Source organism: Vicugna pacos, chromosome 9, assembly GCF_048564905.1.
Source record: "Vicugna pacos chromosome 9, VicPac4, whole genome shotgun sequence".
NCBI lineage: Eukaryota > Metazoa > Chordata > Mammalia > Artiodactyla > Camelidae > Vicugna > Vicugna pacos.
In genome coordinates this window covers 13,497,963-13,524,244 of record NC_132995.1, presented here as the reverse complement: position 1 = coordinate 13,524,244, position 26,282 = coordinate 13,497,963, and the positions used below count along the sequence as shown (strand labels likewise).

The 26,282-nt window shown below is 33.7% G+C and overlaps 1 protein-coding gene across 1 annotated transcript in view; it reads right to left on the bottom strand.

Annotated features, from left to right (window-relative positions):
* Window positions 1-2,552: 2,552 nt before the first annotated feature.
* ZNF569 (zinc finger protein 569) overlaps window positions 2,553-26,282 on the bottom strand; it is a 34,929-nt gene continuing 11,199 nt past the window's right edge. The window contains 6 exon segments of the mRNA XM_072968659.1: window positions 2,553-4,107; window positions 4,109-5,829; window positions 13,274-13,369; window positions 13,686-13,858; window positions 23,571-23,630; window positions 23,852-23,909. Coding sequence (XP_072824760.1) covers window positions 3,946-4,107; window positions 4,109-5,829; window positions 13,274-13,369; window positions 13,686-13,848 — 2,142 coding nt within the window. The 5' untranslated portion in view covers window positions 13,849-13,858; window positions 23,571-23,630; window positions 23,852-23,909 and the 3' untranslated portion in view covers window positions 2,553-3,945.

The window sequence follows — 26,282 nt, the reverse complement described above, 5'->3', positions numbered from 1 at the left end:
ATCTTTCACAGAAGTGCAAAACAACTGAATAAGGATTTTTTTTTCAACGAAGTGTTGAAACAATTAGACATCATAGGCAAAAAAAATGAACCTTGACCTAAACCTTACACTTTACAAAAAAAAATTAACTCAAAATGTATCACAGAATAGGTAATATCCACATTAAACTTCAAAATATTTATGCATCCAAAACCCTGGTATTTTTATAATGTTAAGTATTTGACAAAGGTTTTGTATCCAGAATGTATTATAGCACTAAAAATTTAAAAATTAATGACCCATTAGGGCCACACCCAGTGGCAGTGAGGTAAGTTTGCCTCCTGCCTCACCAACAGGGTAGTGTCAGGCGGGATGAATTTCCATGCTGGCCCAAAAGCAGTGAGGTAGAGCCAGGTGGTTCCAGGTAGTGCTGTTCAACAACCAGCTTCTCCCTCTCTTCCATGTTATCAGGGCACAATGGAGAGCTGGACTTCCATCCCCACAGAACGAATTCTAGCCACAAAGTGGCGCTAGCCAACACTCTTTCCCCTCCTTTATCCTTCCCAGCTGTTTTAGCTGGGTTTGATGGAGAGCTTAACTTCCACCCTGACCCACTGAAAATGAGGTGGGTGTTAGCTCCTCTTTTGCTTGGGTGGAGTCTGTGGGGCCCAGCAGGGAGCTGAACATCTATCCCAAACTGGACCTTCAGGCTACACCTAAACAGAGTGACTGCCTGCAAAAAGGAAGGTTAAATAAGATCTAGAGTCTCACAACACAACACCCAGAATATCCAGAAAAGAACTGAAAATCAGTCATCATATCAGTCATAAAAATTTAAAACAGCAGTCATACAAATGCTTCAGTGAACAAATCATGTACATACTTAAATTTAAAAAATAGAAAATTTAGCAAAGAAAGGGAGAATATAAAGAACAAATTGGAATATTTTAAACCAAAAAAACAGTAACCAAAAGACTCAATGGATGTGCTCAAAAGCATAATAGAGGGGACAGAGGAACTTATCAGTGAACTTGAAGAAATAGACTTTGATGAGTTATATAAGCATAATTTAATACCTGAAGCAATTTCTAAAAATTATACAAAGAGATGTACTTACGAACTCTAGATAAAGTAGAATTCTAAAAAATGCTCATGTAACCCACAGCAAGTGAAACAGAGGAACAAAAAATGGAACAAACAAAACAACCAATAAAATGGCAGAGAATGTTCATAGCAGATTTGTAATAGCCAAAAACTGAAAACAATCCAAATGTCTTTCAATGGCTGAATATTTAAAGAATCATGGTATATCTATACCACAAAAAATTACTCAGAAATTACTCAAAAAAGAACAAATTGTACCTACAACAACTGGGATTGATCTCAAGGGAATCATGTTTAGTGGGGGGAAAACAAGCCAGTCTTAAAAGGTTATATAGTAATTCCATTTAATGAACACTCCTGATATGACAAAATTATGGAGAATAGAGTAGTGGTTGGCAGGGACTAGGAATGGCGAGCAAAGGGAGGAAACAAGGATGGGTGTGATTATAAAGGGATAGAACAAGATATAGTGTTGCAAGTTCTGTATTTTGATTGTGGTGGTAGCTATACAAAGTTACACTAGATAAAACTGAATAGAACTACACAGACACACGTACACAAGTGCATATAAAATCAGTGAACTCTGGTAAAGTCTGTTGATCGCCAGTGTCAAATTTGATGTTTACTATAGTTACGTAAAATGTTACCATTAGGGGAAACTGGATATGGGTATACAAACTAAATAGTACTTCAACTTCCTATAAATCTGTAATTATTTCTAAATAAAAATGTTTTCTTAAAGTCCTAGTAGAGAAAAAAAATAGACAAAATACATGAGTGGGCTTTTCATAGAAAAAGAACTTGGAGTACTATAAATATTTGAAAGGCCTGAATACAAAACACCTGTAGTACAGGAAGATACGAACTTTCACATACGCTGGTCTCTTACCTGACACACACAAAATTACCAGCATCTGCATCTCCATTTAAGGATCCAGAAACCAAAGAAATATTTGTTGAAATACACTGGAATTGCTTCTGCTCTAATACGGAAACTGTCCATTGGCTTGACATGTTAGAACATTAATAACATTTTACAGTACGAATGGTCTCTTTCCCTCAATTTAAAACCAACCCAAATGCAGGTGATTTTTTTTTCCCAAATGGAGAGTCAGTTATCTCAACAATTGAATATTTTTTTTGTTTCTTCACTGCTTTCAAATAGGGAGGAACTTGCGTTTGAAATAAAAATGAAAAATCTAAAAATTGGCCTCAAACAAATGTTATACACTTCTGATTTGTATTATCCTAATTAACATTATGAAGCAAGAGTATTATTTTAATTCAGGTTTGGTTTATGTATTATTAAAGATAATTTTCTGTAAATGTTAGTATCTGATCAAAGTAACAATCTATTTAAAAATTGTTTCTATAGGTACAGGTTTTTTCTACCTATTTCTTATTTTATAGAAACAATAAAGAATTTTTTCAAAAAACCACAACATAATTTTGACAACCAGACTTGTTACTGCTGCCATATCCACTTTCATTCTTTATTAAAGAAATATTACAAATAAATAAAACAACTGCTTCCAATGCCTAAAAGTCAACCAATGTCACATATGTATTCAAGATCAATACACAGTACTGTACTTTGCACTGTTATATTAAATTTATAGAACTGTTATACCATGTTTCATTGTACGTTTGCTTTTTTCTCTCAATATTATGTATTGTAATCTATCAATGTAATGATATATCAAACTTATATCTTTATGGTGTTTTCATAGAAATAATCACATCGTATTGACCTGTCTCTCTACTAACGGAAATGCTTGTTCTGTCCAATTTAAAGTAAATACAAACCATGATGCAGTGAACATAGCGAGATACATGTATCTCTGTGCACAAATGTGGTGCTTCTAAAGCCAATACACCAAAATAGAATTGAATGTTCCGTATTTATGTGTTTTTAAAGAAGTCCTGTCACTCTAAAGTAAGAAATATAGTCTATTCTATTTTATCATAGTTATAAAATTTTGTATTTTATATTGTCTTCAATCTGTTTGGGTTTTATTTTTGTATATGGTATAAAGTAGAGAGCTAACAGTTTTTGTTGAATCTTCCATTTATTGAATAGGCCATCCTTTTCCCAGTGGTTTTAATAGCACTATAGTACACATAATTCCTGTATTTCCTTCCTCCAGTCCCCAGTTTGTTTCCACTGATTTATTTACTCATCAAGAACACATTGTTCAAGTGGCAGCAGCTTTACATAAATATGTGATGATATCTAGTAGTCTGCCTTTTCTTTTGCTTTCACATTTTTTTTTAGCCATTAGTGGTCCTTTAACTCCCTATGTAAAATTTTGATTCAGTTTGTGAAATTTTTAAAATATAACTGGTAAAACTTTTGAGTGGATGTACTTTAAACATAGAGATTTGTGGGAAATTTTATATATATATATATTTTTACAATCTCAAATCTTTTCAGACAATGCTATTTTTCTCAAATTTTCAGGTGTTCTTTTGTGCCCTTCAAAATGTTGTATAACTTTATATGTGTCTTATAATTCATTATTTATTCTTAGATATTTTATATCAACATATTTTCTAATTAACTATTCTCATATAACAGGTTATTTTTATAGTTTCTTTTTTTCTCCAATCTTCTTTTTCTTGCTTAAGATATTGGCTAGGAGCTCAAGTAGCATGTAGACATACTAATAGCAAATATCCTGTTTCAGATATTAATGAGAATGCTGGGTAAATGTTATCATCAGATAAGATGTCTGCTGAAGATTTTTGATGATCACCTTTTCAGTATAAAATTTGTCACCTTGGTAAGATTCTCATGTTTCACAAATGTGTGACTTCTTCAAAAGGCTTTCCCACATTCACAGTTTTCTGCTCTAGATCCAATTACATAATGCACAAGGAGGTGCTAATTCCTTCTGAAGACTTTTCCATATTCATGAGATTCACAGGGTTTCTATTTCTAATAAGTATGAATTCTCTGGTGTCTAACAAGGTGTGACTTCTGGCTGAAAGCCTTACCACACTCATTACAATGATAGGGCTTCTCACCTGTATGTTTTCTCATATGAAGTGTAAGAGATGAGATTTGAGAAAAGGCTTTTCCACATTTACTACAGTCAAAGGGTTTCTCACCTGTATGACCTCGTATATGTATAGTAAGGGAGGAGCTTTGGGAGAAGGCTTTTCCACACTTATTACATTCATAAGGTTTCTCACCTGTATGACCTCTCATGTGCACAATAAGCGAAGTTCTTTGAGAGAAAGCTTTCCCACATTCATTACATACATAGGGCTTCTCACCTGTATGACTTCTCATATGTAAGTTAAGCAGTGAGCACTGAGAGAAGGCTTTCCCACATTTATCACATTCATAAGGCTTTTCCCCTGTGTGACTTCTCAGATGAAGAGTAAGGGAAGCAATTTGAGAGAAGGCTTTACCACATTCATTACAATCATAAGGTTTCTCTCCAGTGTGAACTTTCTGATGTGTAATAAAGTTTTGCTTTTGGCTGAAGGCTTTACCACATTCATTACATTCATAGGGTTTCTCTCCAGAATGAATTTTTTCATGAGCAATGAGATTTGATTTCTGGCTAAAGGCTTTGCCACATTCCTTACATATATAAGGTTTTTCCCCAGTGTGAATTCTCTGATGTCTAACGAGATTTGACATCTGAATGAAAGCTTTCCCACATTCATTACATTCATAAGGTTTCTCTCTAGTATGAATCTTCTGATGTGTAATGAAGTTCTTCTTGTGGCTGAAGGCTTTTCTACATTCCTTGCATTCATAAGGTTTCTCACCAGTATGACTTCTCATATGTACAGTAAGGGCTGAGCTTTGAGAGAAGGATTTTCCACATTCATTGCATTCATAGGGTTTCTCACCTGTATGAATTCTTACATGTATAATAAGCATGGAAAACTGAGAGAAGGCTTTTCCACATTTATCACATTTATAAGGTTTCTCTCCTGTATGACTTCTCATATGAAGAGCAAGAGATGCTATTCGAGGGAAGGCTTTACCACATTCATTACATGCATAAGGTTTCTCGCCAGTATGAACTTTCTGATGTGCAATGAGGCTTTGCTTCTGGCTGAATGCTTTTCCACATTCATTACATTCATAAGGTTTCTCTCCAGTATGAATTTTTTCATGATCAATGAGATTTGATTTCTGGCTGAAGGATTTCCCACATTCCTTACATGCATAAGGTTTCTCTCCAGTATGGATTCTTTGATGTCTAATGAGATTTGACATTTTAATGAAAGCTTTCCCACATTCATTACATTCATAAGACTGCTCTCTACTGTGAATTTTATGATGTTTAATGAGTTTTTCTTTGTGGCTGAAGGCTTTTCTACATTTTTTACATTCATAGGGTTTCTCTCCAGTATGAATTCTCAGGTGTCTGATGAGGTCCAAGGTTTGATCGAAACCTTTTCCACAATGATTACACTTAAAGGGGGTTACTACAAAATGGGATAATGTACTGCCAAATGATTTCACAGGCTCATTATATTCACAATTTTCTTTTCTTATAAGGACTCTCTCATTATGATAGTCGAAATACTTTCCAAATAAGTCGTATTCATAGAGATTGTGACTGGAAGGGAAAAAGTCTGAGTCTGGAGGAAATGCATTTGCAAATTTCTCATGACATGCATTGACTTTTTCCTCAGTCAGTGTTTTTGTGAATTTACCTTCAAGTTGTGTCAAAAGTCTGTCCTGGATTTTCTGATGCTCATCAATTCCCCATATTTCTCCTAAAACAGATTGCAAATAAGTATCACTTGTAAATTTTTCCAAAATTATATCAAAAAATTTCAAAAAAATTATGTTTGGGATTGATTTTTGGCTTATGGCCTAGTTTCCTATTAAGCAAATTTGAGGTACCTATATCTATTTCCTAAGCTTTATGAAATTCTAGGAAATGAAATATGAGTACAGTCAGATACTTAATAATACAAATAGCTTTGATTTCTTCTAAATGGGATCTCAAAGAAAAAGACAGAAACTGTTAGAAAATAAAACAGGGAATGCAGAATGTACAAATAAAGTAAGAAGAAATAATGATAGAAAAACAAAAACGGGAAGCTAAAAAATCATAAAAGTATTTTACAGGACTCTATTTAAATACACTTTTATAAAATGCGTTGACAAATAATTTTCTGGAAAACGTAAATTACCAAAACTGACTGTAAGATGTAGAAAACAAATATAGACCAATGTCAACAAAATAAAAGGAAAAATATGAAAAGAAATCCCCTAAAAACAAAACAAATAAGAAAGGCCCAGAGATATTGACTTTGGAATTTAAAGAAACATCTAAGAGACATCCATTAATGCAGTGTGAAATGTTACAAAAGGAAAAAAGAATTACCATTTCTTGCTACGTGAAACAAACAATATTAATAATGATATTATTTATAATTATAAATGATAAAAATGACAACCAAAAATGCAAACTATACACCAGTTTCATTTATGAGTATCAATGCAAAAATTCTATATATCAAAATGACCCAGAAGAAAAAAGTGACCCAGAAGAAAAAAGTGACCCAGAAGCACATTAAATATAAGCATATCATACATATGTTGATTTTTTCCAGGAATATAAGTATGCTTCAATATTAGGAAAATCTATTACTGTAAGTAAATACATTAATAAGTCAAAGGTGAAAAATCAAGTAAATAGTTCCAAAAATATTAAAAAGATAATAAAACTCAACATCTGTTTTCCATAAAAAAAACTTTATAAAACGGGAATAGACAGACACATATTAGAAAAAGCACAGTACAACTTAACCACTGACAGCGTCCTTAATGGGAAAAATCCCAAAGCATTCATTAAGTTAAAGACAGGAATAAGAAAAGGAGGAGTGCTGTCACCACTATTATTATAGTACAGGGTAGTGTGTTAAATAAGAGAAAGAAACTAGAGGTATAATAATTTGGAAAGGAAAGGTAAAATTAATATTATTTGTCAACACTAAAACTGCTTACTTGCAAAATCAAAAGTCACTTGAAAAATTATAGAAAGAAATTAAATTCACTGTGTATAGAAAATTAATATTCAGTTTCAATAACCTTCATATATACAAACAACTATTTAGAAAATATAAGAAAAGATTACACTTACAATAACAAATATATGAAAAATCTAGGAATAAATTTAATAAGAACTGTCCAAAAATTATTTCAAAACTTTAAAATGCACACAAAGATTTAAAAAAATGGAAGTTTTATGGGTTGAATTTTTTGCCCCCCATCAAATATATGTTGACGTCTTAATCCTCAGTACCTCAGACCATGAAGTTATTTGAAAATAAGGTCGTTGCAGACATAGTACATTAAGATGAGGTCACATGGAGTAGCCCCTAATCTAATATGACTGGTGTTATAAAAAGAATGCCACATGGAGAGACAGAAACACAGGGAGAACACTACAGATACAGACACAGAGTGCAGTTATGCTGCCACAAGCCAATGAATGTCTAGGGATACCAGAAGCTGAAAGAGGCAAAGAGCCTTCTCCTATAGGTTTCAGAGGGAACACAGCCAGCTTACACCTTGATTTTGTATTTCTAGCCTCTATTTTGTTACAGCAGCCCTAGGAAACTACGACAAAAGGCATACCACATTCTTGGAAAAGAACATCTGACAGCAAAGATGATAGTGATCCACAAATTAATTAACTTAAAGTGGTTTCAATAAAAATGTCTGAAAATACAAGTAAGTAATAGCTCAAAGGAAAATGATACTATGGGTTTCCAACATAGAGGAAGAAATGGGTAAGAAGAAAAATTACTTTTCAATATATATCCTTTTGTACTTAAAAAAATTTGAACTATTAGCATGTGTTATGTATTTTAAAAAGTGAAAAAATAAAATTGTTCTGAACAGTAACTAAAATGAGAATAAACAATAGCAAGGTAAAAACTGGATAAAAGAGTTAGAATATAAAACTGGAAGAGCCCACCTAGCATGAGTGAGTAGGGAGTAAGTATTGAGGAGAGGATAAAACATAGAATGAGAAATTAAGCTTAAATATGGTCTAATAAAAACATGAATCTATCTCTGATACTACTCAAAACCACACTAATACAAAATAAAGAAAGAAAAAGATATAAACTAACAAAGACCACTCTTCCACCCTAGAGAAGATAGAACATCATTCTTTTGAGAAATATGAGCAGAAAGGCTCTAGCATCGCGGACACCAGGGAGAGGGATGCAAAGATAATGAACTGGCTCCAACACAGAGTAAGTGAAAGTCCCTGTACCATAAGGGGAGACATCCAGTCCCTAGTTGCTGCTTAGCCCCAAGATACGAAAATGGAGATTTTTCTCCCTCTCTGCCAGACTGAGAATAAAGTAAAGGAAAAAGTCTTGTGAAGCTGTAATGCAGGTAAAGTTAAGAGACTTGGTCGCAGATTATAAATGTAGAAAAGGAGGCAGAATACGAAGCCTAAGCTTTTGAGTTATCTCAGTTCAAGGAAAAGGAAGTTCAATAAAGTAAAAGATGTGGAGGGAGAGGGTACGATCAGGTCTTTAAGGTACTATCCAAGCAGACGTGAGGCAAGGACAAGATCAAAATATCAAATGTGATAAAAACACTCCATGTTTTAAGATGGTGGAATGAAAAAGTATCTGATCTCTTTTCTAGTTTACAAACAAGAATGAACAGTCATTGATTCTTCAGTGATCCTAGGAGGTAGCTGTAACCCCAAGTAGAATAAATGAATTACTGCTGACACACATAGTGAAGGGTGGAACAGGGGAAGAAATATTCTAAGAGAAGACAGCTGCTCTTGCTGATCCTGGACAGAGCCAGCAGCTGACAATGTCAAAATGGATATTACACCTTGAAGTGCCAAATTAAGTAACCCGTGATTACAACATGGAAATTTGGGCGTGTAGGCTGATAACAGGAGACTTGTTATCTCAAGGTATCTTAAGGAAGCCAGAACCAAACAAGGAAATACTCTGAAATACTATCTTTTTTAGGAAGAAGTCTGTTGGGGTGAGAGTGTAAGATTCAGAGTATGAGAAGACTTGCAGCTGCAGTTCCTTTTTGGATGAGAAGAAATAAAGCCTAAACATACATTCACACAACCACATAGAATAAAAGGCTTCAGTATGAAGCACAGATGCATTGCTACCCGTCAAGAGTTGGCAAACTTTTTTTTAAGGTCAGATAGTAAATATTTTAGGCTTTGTGGGTCCTATAGTCTTTGACACAACTATTCAACTTTGCCTTTGTTAATCTGAAAGTATTAGATGTCAAGATGTAAATGTTGGGTATAGCTCATTGGTAGAGTGCATGCTTAGCATGTACAAGGTCCTGGGTTCAATCCCCTGCACCACCATTAAAACAAAACAAAAAAAGTTAAAAAAAAAAAAAAGTAAACTGACAGTTAAAAAAAAAAAGATGTAAATGACTGAGTGTGGCTGTGTTGCAAAACTTTATTTACAAAAACAAGTGGCTGACCTACAGGTCATAGTTTACGAATCCCTGCTTTAGATCAGAGCACTCCTTCTCCTTCCCCAATATTATCTTTCTTAAAAAAATCAGGTCAAGGAAGAACTATCCTCACTCAAAACTGAGAAGGTGCTGGAATCAGATCTCTAAAAAAGTTACAAAAGAAAAAAGAAAAGAAACATGATACAAAGAAAGCAAACCAAAAATACAAGCTAAAGCAATTATGAGACATAGTAAATGAATACCCTGACTAAAGGTATTGCCATGAATGAATAAACTTAATGAAAATACTAGCTGTGAATCAAGAGCTCAAAATAGAAATATAAATCCATGAAGAAGAAACAATGAGAAAACAAAAAAGCTAAAAAATTAACTAGCAGAACCAAGAAAAGAGATGATAGAGAAAAATAAAACAACCCAAAACAAGGAACACCATGCAAAATGGGGGAAAAAGAGAGAGAAAGAAAGACAGAGAGAGAGAGAGGTATTAATTACATAAGGACTTTGAGTATTAAAATTATAGTAGGGTAACCTCATATCGCAAAACAAGATAATGGATAAAGCAGAAATTCTAATGCATCACTGGGCTTATCGGAAGTAGCATAAACCTCCAAGAACACCACAATACTCTCCACCAATCACACCCCAGCAGCATACACAAAAAAATGACCAAAACAAAAACAAAACAACTAATAGCCAAAACCAGGTCTGAGAGAAAGAATTAGAAAGCAACATGGCTACAAAACAGAAACAGACTCACAGACATAGTAAACAAATTTAAGGTTACTGGGGGAAAAGTGGGTGGGAAGGGATAAATTGGGAGTTTGAAATTTGCAAATACTGGCTACTATACATAAAATAGATAAAAAACCAAATTTTTTCTGTATAGCACAAGGAACTATATTCAAGATCTTGTAGTAATGTATAACAAAAAAGACTATGAAAAAGAATATATATGTATGACTGAAACATCATGCTGTATACCAGAAATGAACACACTGTAACTGACGATACTTCAATTGAAAAAAAAAAGAAAGCAACCTGGACAATAGATCTGACTTGAGTACTTAGGGAAACAATAGCCCTGTTAACTAAAGTGTAAGACCCTTGAGCCATCAATAAAGCTCAACTGACATTCCTACAAAAAGCTAGGACCTTCAGAGAACGTTCAGCTGATACTCTTGGCAATGCCTCTTGGAACCCACCAGAAACACATGCAAATCATCTTCAGAAGAAAGCAACCCCCAATTTAGGACAATAAGATTATCGCAAATTAAGATTTAAAAAATTCAAACTCAGAATCAGCAATCATCAAGCATGTGAAGAAGCAAGTACATTAAGTGAGTCATCAAAAAGAAGATATTCAAACCTGAGGACTTAAGACACTGTAACTGTCAGATTCAGGATATAAAAGAGCAGTATTTTTAAAGAAATAAAGGATAAAAACACAAAGCCGAAGAAGTCACAGAAATTATTAACAAAGGCCAGAAAGACATAAAAAGAAAACAACATCAAAAATGAAAAACAAAAAATTTTAAAAATAAAAGATGCTCCTAAAATTTTCTAAAAAACATGGATGAGTGTAAAAGAGGAATAAATACAACTGAAAAGAGAATTAGTACTGGAAGATTTATCTGAAGCAATCACTCTGAAAGCAACACAGAGTACAGAGGTAGAAAATAGCAAAGGAAATTAAAAAATATTGAGGAAAAAATAAAAAGCATCTATCTAATAGGAGTCTCAGAAGTAGAGTGTTAAGCCAGTGAAGGAGAGCCAATATCTGATGATGCTGGGAATGTTTCAGAATTAATGGAAGACATAAGGAAGAAGACAATACTATGAGTAATTTTATACAAACAGATTTGAAAATAGATGAAACAAACTGTTAAATATAACAGATGACCCTGTGGGGAGAGTAGAGCTTAGTGACAGAGTGCATGCTTAGCATGCACGTGGTCCTGGGTTCAATCTCTAGTACCTCCATTAAAAAAATAAAATAAAATAAAAATAAACACCTAATTACCTACCCCCTACAAAAACAAAAAATAAAAACAAAAGAAATAACAGATGGTCCAGGAACATCAATATATAGTAAACTTTTCAGAATACAGAGGAAATTTAAATATACATGGCGATCACCTTTTTCAACTCTGTGAAAACCAGGATTAAATGCATAACTTTCTGGAAAATTACAACCTATTATCAAAAACTATTGCCAAGAGAGACATAACCACCTACATAGAAAAGTTATAAAAGTAAAAATGGGAAAAAGCTGTCAAAGAAACTTCCCTCAAAAATCCACAGGGTCCAAATAATCCACAAAATCCATAACTTCAACAGGTAAGATAAAACAAATTTTTTTGACTTTTTTGTATGTTTGTTTGTTTTACTATTCATATTACTTTATTTGGGGGGGGGGTAATTAGGTTTATTTATTTATTTTTAATGGAGGTACCAGGGACTGAATCCAGGACCTCATGCATGCTAAGCACACACTCTTACCACCAACCTGTACGCTGGCCCCCTTAAACAAAAATCTTAAGGGAGTTTTATGCCAATGTTATATAAATGTTTTAGAACAGGAAGGAAACCTTCCAAATATTATTTATGAAACCAGTGTAACACTGACTTGAAAGGCTGAGTTAGAATAATAATTTAAATTCAGAGCAAAAATGAGGATGAGGCATTAATAAATATGTAAATAATATTGAACCATATACCTAAAAGGAAAAAAACCATATGATAATCTCCTATAAGAAAAGATTGTTATTTTGATTCTATGAACTCTAAACTCAAGTTGCAAAAAGTACTTCAAAAAGCAATGACAACAGGAGGAAAAAAACTAGAAAAAGATGAGAGAGAAAGGGTTGATCACTTTAACATGTTAAGGGTTCATACAAATTAAGAATTCAATAGAAAAAAGAGCATGAAACCCAAACTGTTCATAAGAAAGAAATATAGATAGATTTTAAACATATGAAAAGATGCTTGTCTTCACTTATAATAAAGGAAATTCAAATTCAGACCATAGTAAGTTATTTTTCACTTATCAAATTGGCAAAGATTTAAGAAGTGCTAATAAACTATGTTGCAGAAATTGTTAGTAGAAATATAAATTGTTATAATCTCTTTGAAGGGGAAAAAAGACACTGCAATATCTATCAAATTAGAAATATATGTATGTATGTGTATGCATGTATATGTATATATGTGTGTGCATCTATATGTATGCATATATATTTACATATGTATACACCTATGTCACACACAAACAAGCACATGTATATATACCTGACAAATGTAGCAGAAAATGAGAGGTAGCAGAAAATCAGCACTGACTTTCAATTACAGTTCTATGAATATCTGAACACAAAAGGAAAGGATCCAATGTAAAACAGTGAGCAGAAAACACTGAAGATGCTAATACTAGAATGATTATCAAAGTAAAACTGGAATGAATTAGGAAATGTTGATATCTAGCACACAGGTAAGAAAGCTAACTGGTCTTTCAGGTTCTGAGAAAAGAAGCTTTGAGGAAAGAATTTAAGAAAGTTATCTAGAAGTGACATTGTAGGTATATAAAGAATTCACACCAATTGTCATTATAAAATTGTACAGCCTTAAAAAAAATACCACTGAAGAACATTTAAGGGGGATCAACAACTTACAGATTAACCATTAAAGGGTTCTGGCCCCTACTCATCTGTATGGTTCCCTCCCACTAACCTGGACAATGTCTCTTTAACACTTCTTCCTCCACCACCCATGGTTCTTCTTCTTGCTCCAACTTGAAAATCACATCAGGTTTGGTGAATGGACATCCTGTCAAAGGGAAGTGACATTAAGATCTGGGCATAAATACTAGGAACAAAGAATCATTCAAAAATTGAGGCGAGCCCAGGGAAATTTGGCTTCCTAAAGGACAAGGTAAGTATGATTTCTGGGGATGCTGACTTCTGAAACATAACCAAGGATGACATTTTGCTCTGAAAGCTGCAGCATGCACAATCATGTGAACAAAGGCATCTAAAGGCCACACTTAAGTGTAATGTTTCAGGTTCCACACATTTCAGAAACACCTGAAGAAAAAAGGGCACTTTAATCCCAGAATTTGAGTTGTACAGGAAACTACCCTTACCCACTGTGATTAAGTTGTTATAGTTTTCTAGCATCACATTCCGGTACAGGTTCCTCTGAGCAGGATCCAATTGCTGCCACTCTTCCTGAGTGAAGTCAATAGCCACATCTTTGAATGTCACTGTTTCCTGTAACATACTCGCACTCAATCTGAAGTCATCCATCTTAGATGTTCTGGACAAAAAATATTGAAACTTGTTCTGAGAGTACACAAAGATAAGAGGCTATAAAATAAATTTTACCTGGTTTTGTTACTGTCTTAACAAAAAAACATAATAGCAGCCTGTCAGTTTATGTTCATTCATTTAGTAAGCACATATCTTTAATACTGTGAGTTAAAGGGATCTTGGGTACCAATTTATACTGAATATAAAAAATGGGGGAAACAAAAGGAAGGCTCTCAGCAACCTGCCTAGTGTGTTGCTGGATTGGGAGAAGTCATACAATCTTAAGAATCCTGCCATAAGAGGGAGAGAGTAGAGTAGAGCAGGTTTATCCATAGAAGTTCTGAGAAGGTCTCAGAATCCATAGGGCTGATGGAAGATACTTTTCTCCTGAGGCAGTAAGCAAGGACTGGAGGAGGTGAATGCAGGTGAAGACAGCAATGCAAAACTTCAAGAAACATGAATAATCAAGGAAACATGATAGCACAAGAGGATCACAATAATCTTCCATAGCTGATCCAAAAGACATGGAGATTTTCAAGACATTCAATAAAGAATTCAAAATAGTTGTTTTAAGGATAATCAATGAACTACAAGAAAACAGAAATATAATTCAATCAAACCAAGAAAAATAATACACAAACAAAATGAAATGTTTAACAAAGAGATAGAAATTATAAAAAAGAATCAAAGAAAAATTCTGGGAAAAAAAAAGAAACAGCGTGGTAAATGTTAACTCTAACTTTGATGAAAATAAAGAATTACTGTTAAATTTTTTTAAAAAAAGAAATTCTGGAGCTGAAGAACACAGTGAATGAAATAAAAAATGCAAAAGAGAACATCAATAGGAGAATAGATCAAGCAGAAGAAAGAACCTCTGACTTAAAAGATCAGAATTTTGAATTATCCAGTCAAAGGAGAAGAAAGAATGAAAGAGTGAAGAAACCATACATGAATTATGGGGTTCCATGACTTTAAAGAATATTCACATTCTGGGAGTCTCAAAATGTGAATAGAGAGAGAACAGAGGCACAAACTGTATTCAAAGAAGTAAAAGCTGAGGACTTCCCAAATCTGGAGAGAGATTTGGATACCCAAGTTCATGAAGCTCACAGGTCACCAAACTAAATATAAAGAGATCCTCTGCAAGACACTTTATAATGTCAAAAATTAAAGCAAAGAAAGAATCTTAAAATTAGCAAGAAAAAAGCAGAAAATCCCCATTAGACTCAGTATGGATTTTTTAGCAGAAACTTTCTAAGCCAGGGGAGAATGGGATGATATATTCAAAGTATTGAAAGGAAAAAACTCTACAAAACATGAACACCCTATCCACCAAAGATGTCTGGAGAGATAAAGACTTTTTAAACACACACTGAGGATGTTCATCACTAGACCTACCTTACAAGAAATGCTAAACAGAGTTCATCAAGCTAAAATGAAAGGGTGCTAATTAATAGCATGAGAACATATAAAAATATATAACACACTGATAAAGGCACATATAGAGTCAAATTCCAAAATCTCTAATACTGTAATATGGAGGTGTATTAACCACTTAACTCTAGTATAAAGGTTAAATGACGAGAGTATTAAAAACTACAACTACAGTAATTTGTTAATGAAAACACAATTAAAAAGAGGTAAATTATGACAACTAAAATGTAAAAATGGGGGAGGAGGAGTAAAAGGGTTGAGTTTTTCCATGCAGTCAAAGTTAAGTGATTATCAACATAACACAGGCTTATCTACAAGATGTTTTATTTAAGATTCATGGTAACCACAAAATGGAACCTATAATAGATTCACAAACAAAAAAAAGAAGGGAATGGAAGCACACCACTATGGAAAATCATCAATTCACAAAGGAAGGCAGCAAGAGAAAGAAAAGTAAAAGGGAACTCCAATAAACCAGAAAAAAGTTACTAAGATGTCATAATAAGGCCTTACCTATCAATATTTAAATCCTCCAATCAAAAGGCACAGAGTGGCTGGATGGATTTGAAAAAAAAAATAACCATATGCTGCCTAAAAGGGACTCAATTCCACTTTAAGAACATACATAGTCTCAAAGGGAAGGAATAGCAAAAGATATTCATGCAAGTGGAAACCAAGAGACACCAGGATTAGCTATATTCATATCAGATGAAATACTTTAAATCAAAAACTATAACAAGAGACAAAGAAAGGTGTTACATAATGATAAAGGGGACAATTTATCAAGAAGATATAACAATCATATATGTACTCAACATGAGAGTGCTTAAATATATTAAGTAAATACTAACGATCTAAAGGGAGAAATAGACAGGAATGCAATAATAGTAGGGGATTTCAATACTCCACTTTTAACCATGGATAGATCATCCAAACAGAAAGTCAAACAGGGAAATGTTAGATTTGAACTACATTTTAGATCGTATGGCCCTAACAGACATCTACAGAATAAAGCACCCAAAAGCAGCAGTATACTCTTCTCAAGTATACAAAGAACATTCCTTAGGATAGATCATATGATAGGACACAAGAAAAGTCAGTTCATACCAAGTGTAATTTCTGACCACAATGGAATAAAACTAGAAATCAATAAAAGGAGCAAAGCTGGAAAATTCTCAAATATAAGGAAATTAAACAACAAACTCCTGAAGAACCACTGAGTCAAAGAAGAAATCACAAAGGAAATCAAAATATATCTTGAAACAAATGAAAATAGAAACACAACAAATCAAAACGCACAGATGTAGCAAAAGTAGTTACAAGAGTGATGAATGCCTATATTAAGAAAAAAGAAAGCTCTCAAATAAACCATCTAATTTTACACTTAAGAAACTAGAAAAACAAGAATAAAACTAAGCCCGAAGTTAACAGAAGGAAGGAAATAATAAAGATCACAGCAGAAATAAGTGATATAGACCAGAAAAACAACAGAGAAGACCAATGAAATAAGACCTGATTTGGGGAAGGGAAAAAAAAAAAAACCCACACACAAACCAAAAAGCAAAACAAACCCAGAAACAAAATTGACAAACCTTTAGCTCTACAAATAAAAAAAGTGAGAAGAGTCAAACAGAATCATAAATGAAAGAGATACTACAACTGATATCACAGATACAAAGGAGAGACTACTATGAACTATGCTAACAAAGTGGATAACCTAGAAGAAAAGGATAAATCCTACCAAGACTGAATCATGAAGAAACAGAAAAGCAGACCAGACCAATATGAGTAAGGAGACTGAATTAGTAATCAAAATTTTCCAATAAAGAAAATCCTCCTCTCCCTCCAAAAAAAAAGAAAAGCCCAAGACTAGATGGCTTCCCTGGTGAATTCTGCCAAATATTTAAAAATGAATTGATGCCAATCTTTCTCAAATTAAAAAAAAAAAAAAACACTGAAGTGGAGGGAACACTCCCAAGCTCATTTTTACAAGGCCAACATTACCCTGCTACCAAAGCCAGACAAGGACACTACAAAAAAAGAAATCTAAAAAAACCAGTTATCTCTAATGAATACAGATGCAAAAATTTTCAACAAAATATTAGCAAACCAAATCCAACGAAACATTAAAAAAAATCATACATCATGATCAAGTTGGATTCATCCCAGGGTCACAAAGATGGTACAACATATGCAAATCAATCAATGTGATACACCACAGCAATAAAAGAAAAGACAAAAACACACGATCATCTCAATAGATGCAGAAAAAGCATTTGATAACATTCAACAACCATTTATCATAGAAACTCTTACCAAAGTGAAGAACACTCTAATTTGAAAAGATACATGCACCCCGATGTTCATAGCAGCACTATTTACAATAACCACGACATGAAAGCAACCTAAATGCCCACTGACAGATGACTGGATAAAGAAGATGTGTGTGTGTGTATATATATATATACACACACACATTGTGTATATATATATATACACAATGGAGTATTACTCAACCCTAAAAAGAATGAAATATTGCCATTTGCAGCAACAAGGACAGACCTAGAGAATACTAAGTGAAGTAAGTCAGACAGAGAAAGACAAATATTATATGGTATCACTTATATGTGGAATCTAAAAAATAATACAAATGAATCTATACACAAAACAGAACCAGACTTATGGACATAGAAAACAAACTTACAGTTACCAAAGAGGGGATGGAGAAGGGGAGGGACAAATTAGGAGTATGGGATTAACTCATACAGACTACTATGCATAAAATAGATAAGCAACAAGGGTTTCTAGTATAGCACAGGGAATTATATTCAATATCTTGTAATAACCTATAGTGAACAATAATCTGAAAAAAAATATGAATCACTTTGCTGTACACCTGAAACCAACACAATATTGTAAATCAACTATACTTCAATAAAAAATGTATCACTTTCATTAACCAAATTAATTCAAAAAGAAGAAAAATTATTTGATCAAGATCATATACATAAGAAAATTATTTGACACAACTAATACCAATTCATAACAGACCCTCTTAGCAGGCTAGGAATAAAAGGAAATCTCTTTTATTTGAAAGCATATTAACAAAAAACTCACAAAATAATCATACTTAGTGGAGAATCATTCAAGGTATTACTCCTAAGACTAAGAACGAAACAGAGATGACTGCCACTATATTTACTCAGCATTACACTGAACATTTAGAACTTGAAATAATGCAAGAATAAAAGCAGCCATGGGAATTCAAAATGATGAAAACTGTATTTGCAGTTGATATATTTGTAAACATAATGCAATTCAATTCAAAACAAAAATCTCAGTAGTTTTAATTGTAGAAATTGACTAATTCTAAAATTTATAAGGAAATACAATTCACCATAAAGAGCTACAGCAATGTTGAAAAAGAACAAAGGTGGAGGATTTGTTTTCATTATCAAATACCAAGATTTATTATAATAAAGACAGGGTGATTAAGATAGAGTGCTACTGACAAGGAAAAACAAAACAAAGGAAAAAGACAAAGTCAGAAACACATATTCACATGAATATGTCTTGAAAACAATATGGAGTAAAGAAAAGTGAGTTGCAGAACTGTCAGTCCATTATGTTTCCAGTTACTTAGAAATCTAAAACACAGAGCAACATTATATAATATGTATATACACAAATTGCTGTGGTAAAAATATAAAACCATGGACTCTATTGATATACATAACATTCATGGGAGTGATTGCCTCTGGGGACAGAGTATCTGTAATCTAATTATTTATTGAAAAACAATCTCAAAGCAAAAATGACAAAATATTAAAATATGCTAATTCCAGGTACTGGGTATGTGGTTGTTTATTCTATTCCCTCTCTGTTCTTAGATTTTAAAATAATAAAAGGATGAGAGAAGACAGAGAAAGATGGAAGAAAAAGCAGTTCTTTACTGGTTCAATTTTGTGAACCCACTGACTTCAATTTTATTCTTACCAATTCCTTCTTCTATTTTCTCATGTTATTTCTAATTTCTACAGCTCTATATTTTGTTCATTTTATTTATATTTATTAACATTATTATTCAGCCTGTAGGTTTTCTTCTGTGCATTACTTTCTTAGATGTTCTGTAATGTAAATTTTTAATCTCTCTTGATCTGAATTGCTTATGCTAGTTTTAAAATTTCCATGTGGGACTGTCTTCTTTTTGAATTTTTATTATTAACTTCCTATTTAATTGCATTGTGGAACATGCACAATTTGTACTTTTGAAATTTACTTTCATTCAGTCCTAATATATGGTCAGTCTTTTAGTTTTTCCACATCTAAAAAAGGGATATTGTTTCCAGGCTATAACATGACAATCAATTAGCTCTGTCAAATTGTTATTGGTAGTTATGTTTATTTTGTTGTCTACCTTATGTGTCTATCATGAGCTAACACAGATCAATTAAAGTTTCCTATTGATACGTTTCTTCTTATTTTTCACAGTATTACAGTAAATTTTCTGCAGTTTATTTGGTATAGAAGTAGTCTTAACCATTTATCTCTATTATCTACTGCACTCTTCATTTTAAAGCACTGTTCTTTGTTTAAAGCTTACAGTCTTGAATTTTATCTTACCTGATATTAATGAATAGCCTTTTCCCTTTTTAAAAAACTTTTAACAAATTTAAACTTTAATGAATCTTGGATGTTTTGATAGACTGAAAAACTGTATCTTCTCTAACAGAAAATTTTGCTTTTCTAATTATCATATACTACCTAGAATCCAGTTAATAGTTTGCAACTGGTAGTTAACTATTTCAGGTAACATTACCTATTCCATATTAGATTTATGTGTAATAACATAATATTCAGGAATTTTTGCTATTAACTTTTTCTATCCTGGTTAATGGCAACACTAACCACTTTTTTCCAAAAATAGAACTGTAATAATAAGTTTTCATTCCTACTTCTTCTCCAACACCTAGGTACAATGTATCAATAAGTTCATTTGATTCAGTCTTAGCAATACCTCCTAAATCCCAACTCTTCTATTTCCACTACTTGTTAAAGCAATAGGACAAGAGAATTAATTAATCGAAACTTTTTTTGATAGCTCAAAGACTAATTTGAGGGTCTAATAGTCGTTGAAGTTTTCATTATGAATATTAACTGCCACTGAAGAGAATGAGAAAATAATTCTTAATTGAGCCCTGGAGTTATGGGTTTTTTAGCCAATAAGTTACTGAAATGTGCACAGCACTGGTTTAGAGCCTAAGGATGTAGCAGTAAGAACGATAAAAGTTCTGGTCCTCTTGGGATGTATATACTAGTTGGGGGAAATAAATGAAAACATAAACAAGTGAATATGTAAGATAAAATAAGATAGTGCAATGGTTACTCTTATGTGTCAACTTGACTGGCTCACAAGTTGCCCAGACATTTGGCTGAACACTATGTGAGGGTACTTCTACATGACATTGATATCTGAATCAGTAAGCTGAGTAAAGCAAACTGTCCTCCCTAAAATTTGAATAGAACAGAAGGGCTGAGTGAGAGGGAACTGAGTCGGAACTTTAGTCTTTTCTCCTAGTTTTAATAGCATGTTCAAAAGCCTCCAAGGAAGGGATAAACTCCATTGCAAGTGTGGAAAAAGCTGAAAGACAGTGAATGAGGGAGGGTGTAGCACAAGATAATGATAAAGACACAGGCAGAAGGCATACCATGAAGGGTTCTGTAAAGGACAGTAAGAAATCTGAATTTTATTCCAAGTGTAATGGGAAGCCATTAGGCGATTTTAAGTGGAGAAGTTAATGCCTCACATTTTAAAATCTTCACTTTGGTTGTTCTCTGGAGAATGGACTATAGTATAGATGGTCAAGAATGTATTCAGAGAGATTAACAAACAGTTACTGAAGTTCTTCCAGGTAAAAGATGATATGGCCTAGGTTACAACAAGATCCTTGGAAATGTTGACAAGTGATCAGTTCTGAGATATAATGAACTTTTTAAAAATGGGACTAATCTGATGATTATGTTTTAAAAATCATTTTATTTGCATTTCATTAATAATGAGGGAGGCTAAGACCACACAGGATGGTGGTTAAGGTTACAGGCTTCACAGTTACACCACCTGGGACTAAATCCTGATTCTACTACACCTTTACCTATAACCTTAATTTTTCTGTGCTAATTTCCTAACTCGTGGGAAAAAAAAGAAAATATACTCCTTATGGAAACTACATAGGGTAATTCATGTAAAACTTTGATCAAACAACAGAAATTAGTTTTACTATTATTTGCGATTTTTATTGAGTATTTCTTCTTTTTGATTTTTCCAACTGTGGATTTCTTTTTCATGTCCTATATGCAGTTTTCCACTGGATTATAATTTGGTTTATAAATATGTATTTAAATACCAGATTGGGACCGCCATAACTGTTACTGAAACTGTTGTCAAGTTTTGCCAATTTATATGATGATTGTATCAAAAAAGGAGAATGTAATTTTTATGTACTCATATTTAGTTAAGCTTCCCTTTTATTGCCTATGAGTTTGATATTATGCCAAAAAAAACCCAAGCTTTAGTAACTGTAGAAAATACATTCAAGATGGCTGTCCTGGAGTAACTCAGAATGCTAATATACTGTTAAGAGTATAATTTTGGACAACCACTTTGGAAAACTATTTGGCAGTATCATAAAAGGTAACTTCTGACTTATCCATAAAAGCATAACTTATGATTCAGCAATTCTACTTTGGTAGAAAGAAATGTGCACATATGTGCAACAAAAATCTGTAAGAAAGTTCATAGGAACAATATTTTAATTATCTTCAAATAAAAACTACCTAAATGCTAATCAGTAATAGAATGGATACCTAAAATTATGGTTTATTCACATAATTGAATGATATAAAGTAATGAGATTAACTAAACTGTAGCTACATACAACAATTCGACATGAATCTGACAAAATATTAAGCAAAAGAAGCCAGACACAAAGTACATAGATCACATAAAGTTAAAACACAGACAGAAATGATCTATGGTAATATAAACTGAACAGTGGTTACCCCTGGCATGGGGATAATGACTTGGAAAGGTGTAGGAGGAGTTTAATTGGTGTTAGGGTAAAGCTCTATTTCTTGATCCAGTGCTTCTGCTAGTTACACAGGTGTGTTAACTTTGAAAACTAACTCAGTTTGAGGAAAATACTAGAGATACAGAGATATTAGATAGGGGCACTTGGTCAAAGAAATACATTATCTATCTCAGTATAGCAAAGCTTTGAGCTAAGAGTGAAAAGGCAGTAAAGTGAGATCTGTTTAGCAGCTAAGAGAGCCAGACAAAACTGAAAGAGAAAGATTCCAAAGGAAGTTTGAAGAAAAAGGATGAGGTTCTGAGGAAAAGGAAATATCCTTGAAGATAAGGCAGATTTTACTTATTCTGAGAATAAAATAAAGAGGTAAGGAACAATGGATTCAATTCATTAAAACCACAAATATTCACAAAAACTACATATACCAAGCCAATGCTCTAGGGGTTGGAGATACAGCAGCAAACCAAATAAAAGATACACTCTGTTCACATTCTAGTGGGCTAAAATTATAAGAATTTACCAGAAATGATTAGACTGTGGCCAAATCTATAGCAAATGCACATGGAAGAAAATAATTATATAGGGTCACCTGAAAGACATATTCCACCTATTTCTTCAGATATTCTAGGGCTTTTTTAAAAAGGAGGTATGACATGCATAGAATGTAGTAAAATGCACTCATTTTGAGTGTACAAATGAGACATTTTTATACATTTATGTATTTGTTTACCCACCACTTAGGTCAAAATACAGAAGATTTTCAGCACACTAGGAGACTCCATCATGTCCCTTCCCAGTAAATACCTCCTCAGGGGTAACCACTATTCTCTCTCACAGAGATCAGTTTTCCCAGTTTTCAATTTTATATAAATGGAACCATACAGAATGTACTCTTGTATCTGGCTTCTCTCACTTCACGTTTGTGAATGTAACTATGCTGTTTAAGCAGCAGCAATCTGCTTTGCGTGTGTGGGGGGTGGGTGGTGAGGTGGGTAGTATCCCAGTGCGTGAAATAGTATAACTTACCTTTTTTTTTTCTCACTGATGTTCATTTGCGTTCTTTCCAATGCTGAGCTATTTTGACATATAATCTTTGCTTTGTTCTTGATCAAAGCAGTCCATCAGAAAAGCTGAGTTTATCAACTACAGGAAGTCACACTATAATGTATTCACTGACCTAGGTGCCAATGTAAAACTTACTTCTGCTAATAAGTCTTCATTTTATCCTTATGTACAATGCAAATTATGCATCTGCTTTACCTATAACAACAAAATTCAAAATTGAAGCCCAACTTTAATCTCTCTGAATGAATGCATAATCATATTTTAACTCTTTCTTGGTCTTAATCTTCCAAATTTATTTCCTCTGAAACTATGTTTTATCTGTATAGGATTTTCCAGTTTACCATATGGATTACCGCAATACCCTTAAAGTGCACTGAAAATAAGGAAGGGAACAAATAACGTTCATTAAAACTTACCTGGGAGTCAGTCATTTCCTCTTCTTTCTGGGAATGGACTGGGCCTGAGAAGGCAGAGCTGGAGAGGAGAATAAAAGCCATTAGACAAGTCTTGCTTTGTGGTTTCAGAAACCTGTACCACAAGGTAGACTAACAGTCACTCTATAGCAAAATGATGCTTGGATCAGAAAGGCCAAGAATATACATTCCCCAGAGGTGCTGACAGGTATAGAGATGACTACTATCATTATGTGGAGCTCAGGCATACGGTGGATAGGAAGGGGAGTACATATGAAGGGGATGCCCCATGAATTTATTAATAGCTCTGTATCAGAGAAGAAGCAGTTCACATGAAGAAGCTTCATGAAAGCCAATCACAAAGAAGATTATGGAACTGACAACACACCTAGGGTATTTTAGTGTACTGAGACATTTAAAAAGGAATATTTAAGTATAAACTAAATGGGAATTTAACTCAAATGGTGACATAATTATATTCTGAGGAAGACGTAAGGAGAAAAATGTGTGAGTGATGTGTATGAGATATTGACAGTGGTAAGAAAAAAAAAACCTACTCTCTCAGCAACTTTCAAATAGTCAATAGTCTATCATTAACTATAGTCACCATGCTATACGTTGCATCCCCATGACTTTTAATTTCATAACTTGAAGTTTGTACTTTTTGAGCCCCTTCACTCTTTTCACCGCCCCCTTCCCTCTCCACCTCTCCCCTTCTTTGCTTTGAAGTTACTGACGGATATCCATTTGTTCAGTTTCTGAACTATTATGCATACTTTCTGAAATGAGCTCTGATACCCTTAAAATACATGTAACAACTTGGGCATCTGTATCATTATCATTATCATCATCATCACCATCACCACCACCACCACCATCATCCCTGTTTGCTTGATTCCAAATTTTGCTAAAAACCTCAAAATTACTGAGAGCCCTACCGCTGGCTGCATTTCCCAAAAGCAATCCTCCACATAGCTTGAGCTAGCTTACACACTGGCGAAATGGCTCCATGGTGGATAAATGAGTATTTTCTCTCCACTACCACCCCAACTTTTCCCTAATCTTCTCTCCACTATTCCCACATGTCCCTGGATTCCAGATCCTAACATCCCATTTGACAATACGTTTAAATCACATGATTGGGGATGACCATTTATAGCTACATGCCCTTCTTTAAAACCATAGTGCATTCACTCTCTTTCAAGTTACTGCATTATCATTTCCCTCTACAAGTAAATCATTTCCTGATTAGTGATAAGCTCCATCTTTCACTTGACCAAGGCTTTTCTTGTCTTTAAATAAGTCACATTCAGCACTACTTTATCCCTTGATTGGGACATCCCTCTATTTCTATCTGTCTTACTCCTGTATCTCATGAGCTCACCCAACACGTGGCATTTATCATTTTGCAATAGCATTTTTAAATTTGTCTTTCCCCCTAGGACTGTGAATCACTTATGGCAGGGACCACTTACATGGCTTCTTCATAGCCTAACACAGTAACTTACATTTGAAAGGGTACATAAAAGTTTGTGCAATGAGTTTAAAATAACTACGACAAACCTAAATAGACATTTCTCCAAAGAAGACATACAGATGGCCAACAAGCACAAGAAAAGATGCTCAATATTGCTAATTATCAAAGAAATGCAAATCAAAACTACAATGAGGTATCATCTTACACTGGACAGACGGTCCATTCATCAAAAAGTCTAATAACAGATGCTGGAGAGGGTGTGGAGAAATGGGAACCCTCCTACACTATTGGTGGGAGTATAAATTGGTGCAGCCACTATGGGAAACAGTATGAAGGTTCCTTAAAAAACTAAAAATAGAGCTACCATATGATCCATCAGTCCCACTTATGAGTACATATCTGGAAAAAATGAAAACTCTAATTCAAAAAAATACATGGACCTCAGTGTTTACAATAGTCCACGACATGGAAGCAACCTAAGTGTCCATCAACAGATGAATGGATAAAGATGTGATGTGTATACACACACACACACACACACACACACACATACACACTAGAATATTATTCAGCCATTGAAAAGAATAAAGGAATGCCATTTGCAGCAACATGAATGGACCTAGAGGTTACCATACTAGGTGAGGTTAAGTCAGACAGAGAAAGACAAATATTATATCATTCATATGTGGTATCTAAAAAATAATACAAAAGAACTTATTTACAAAACAGAAACAGACTTACAGACATATAAAACAAACTTATGGTTACCAAAGAGGAATGGGGGGAGGGATTAATTGGGAGTATGGGATTAACAGATGCACACTACCATATATAAAATAAATAATGAGGGGATGGTATAGCTCAGCGGCACAGTGAGTGCTAAGCATGCATGAGGTCCTGGGTTCAGTCCCCAGTACCGCCATTAAGAAATAAATAAATAAAAGCCTAATTACCCAC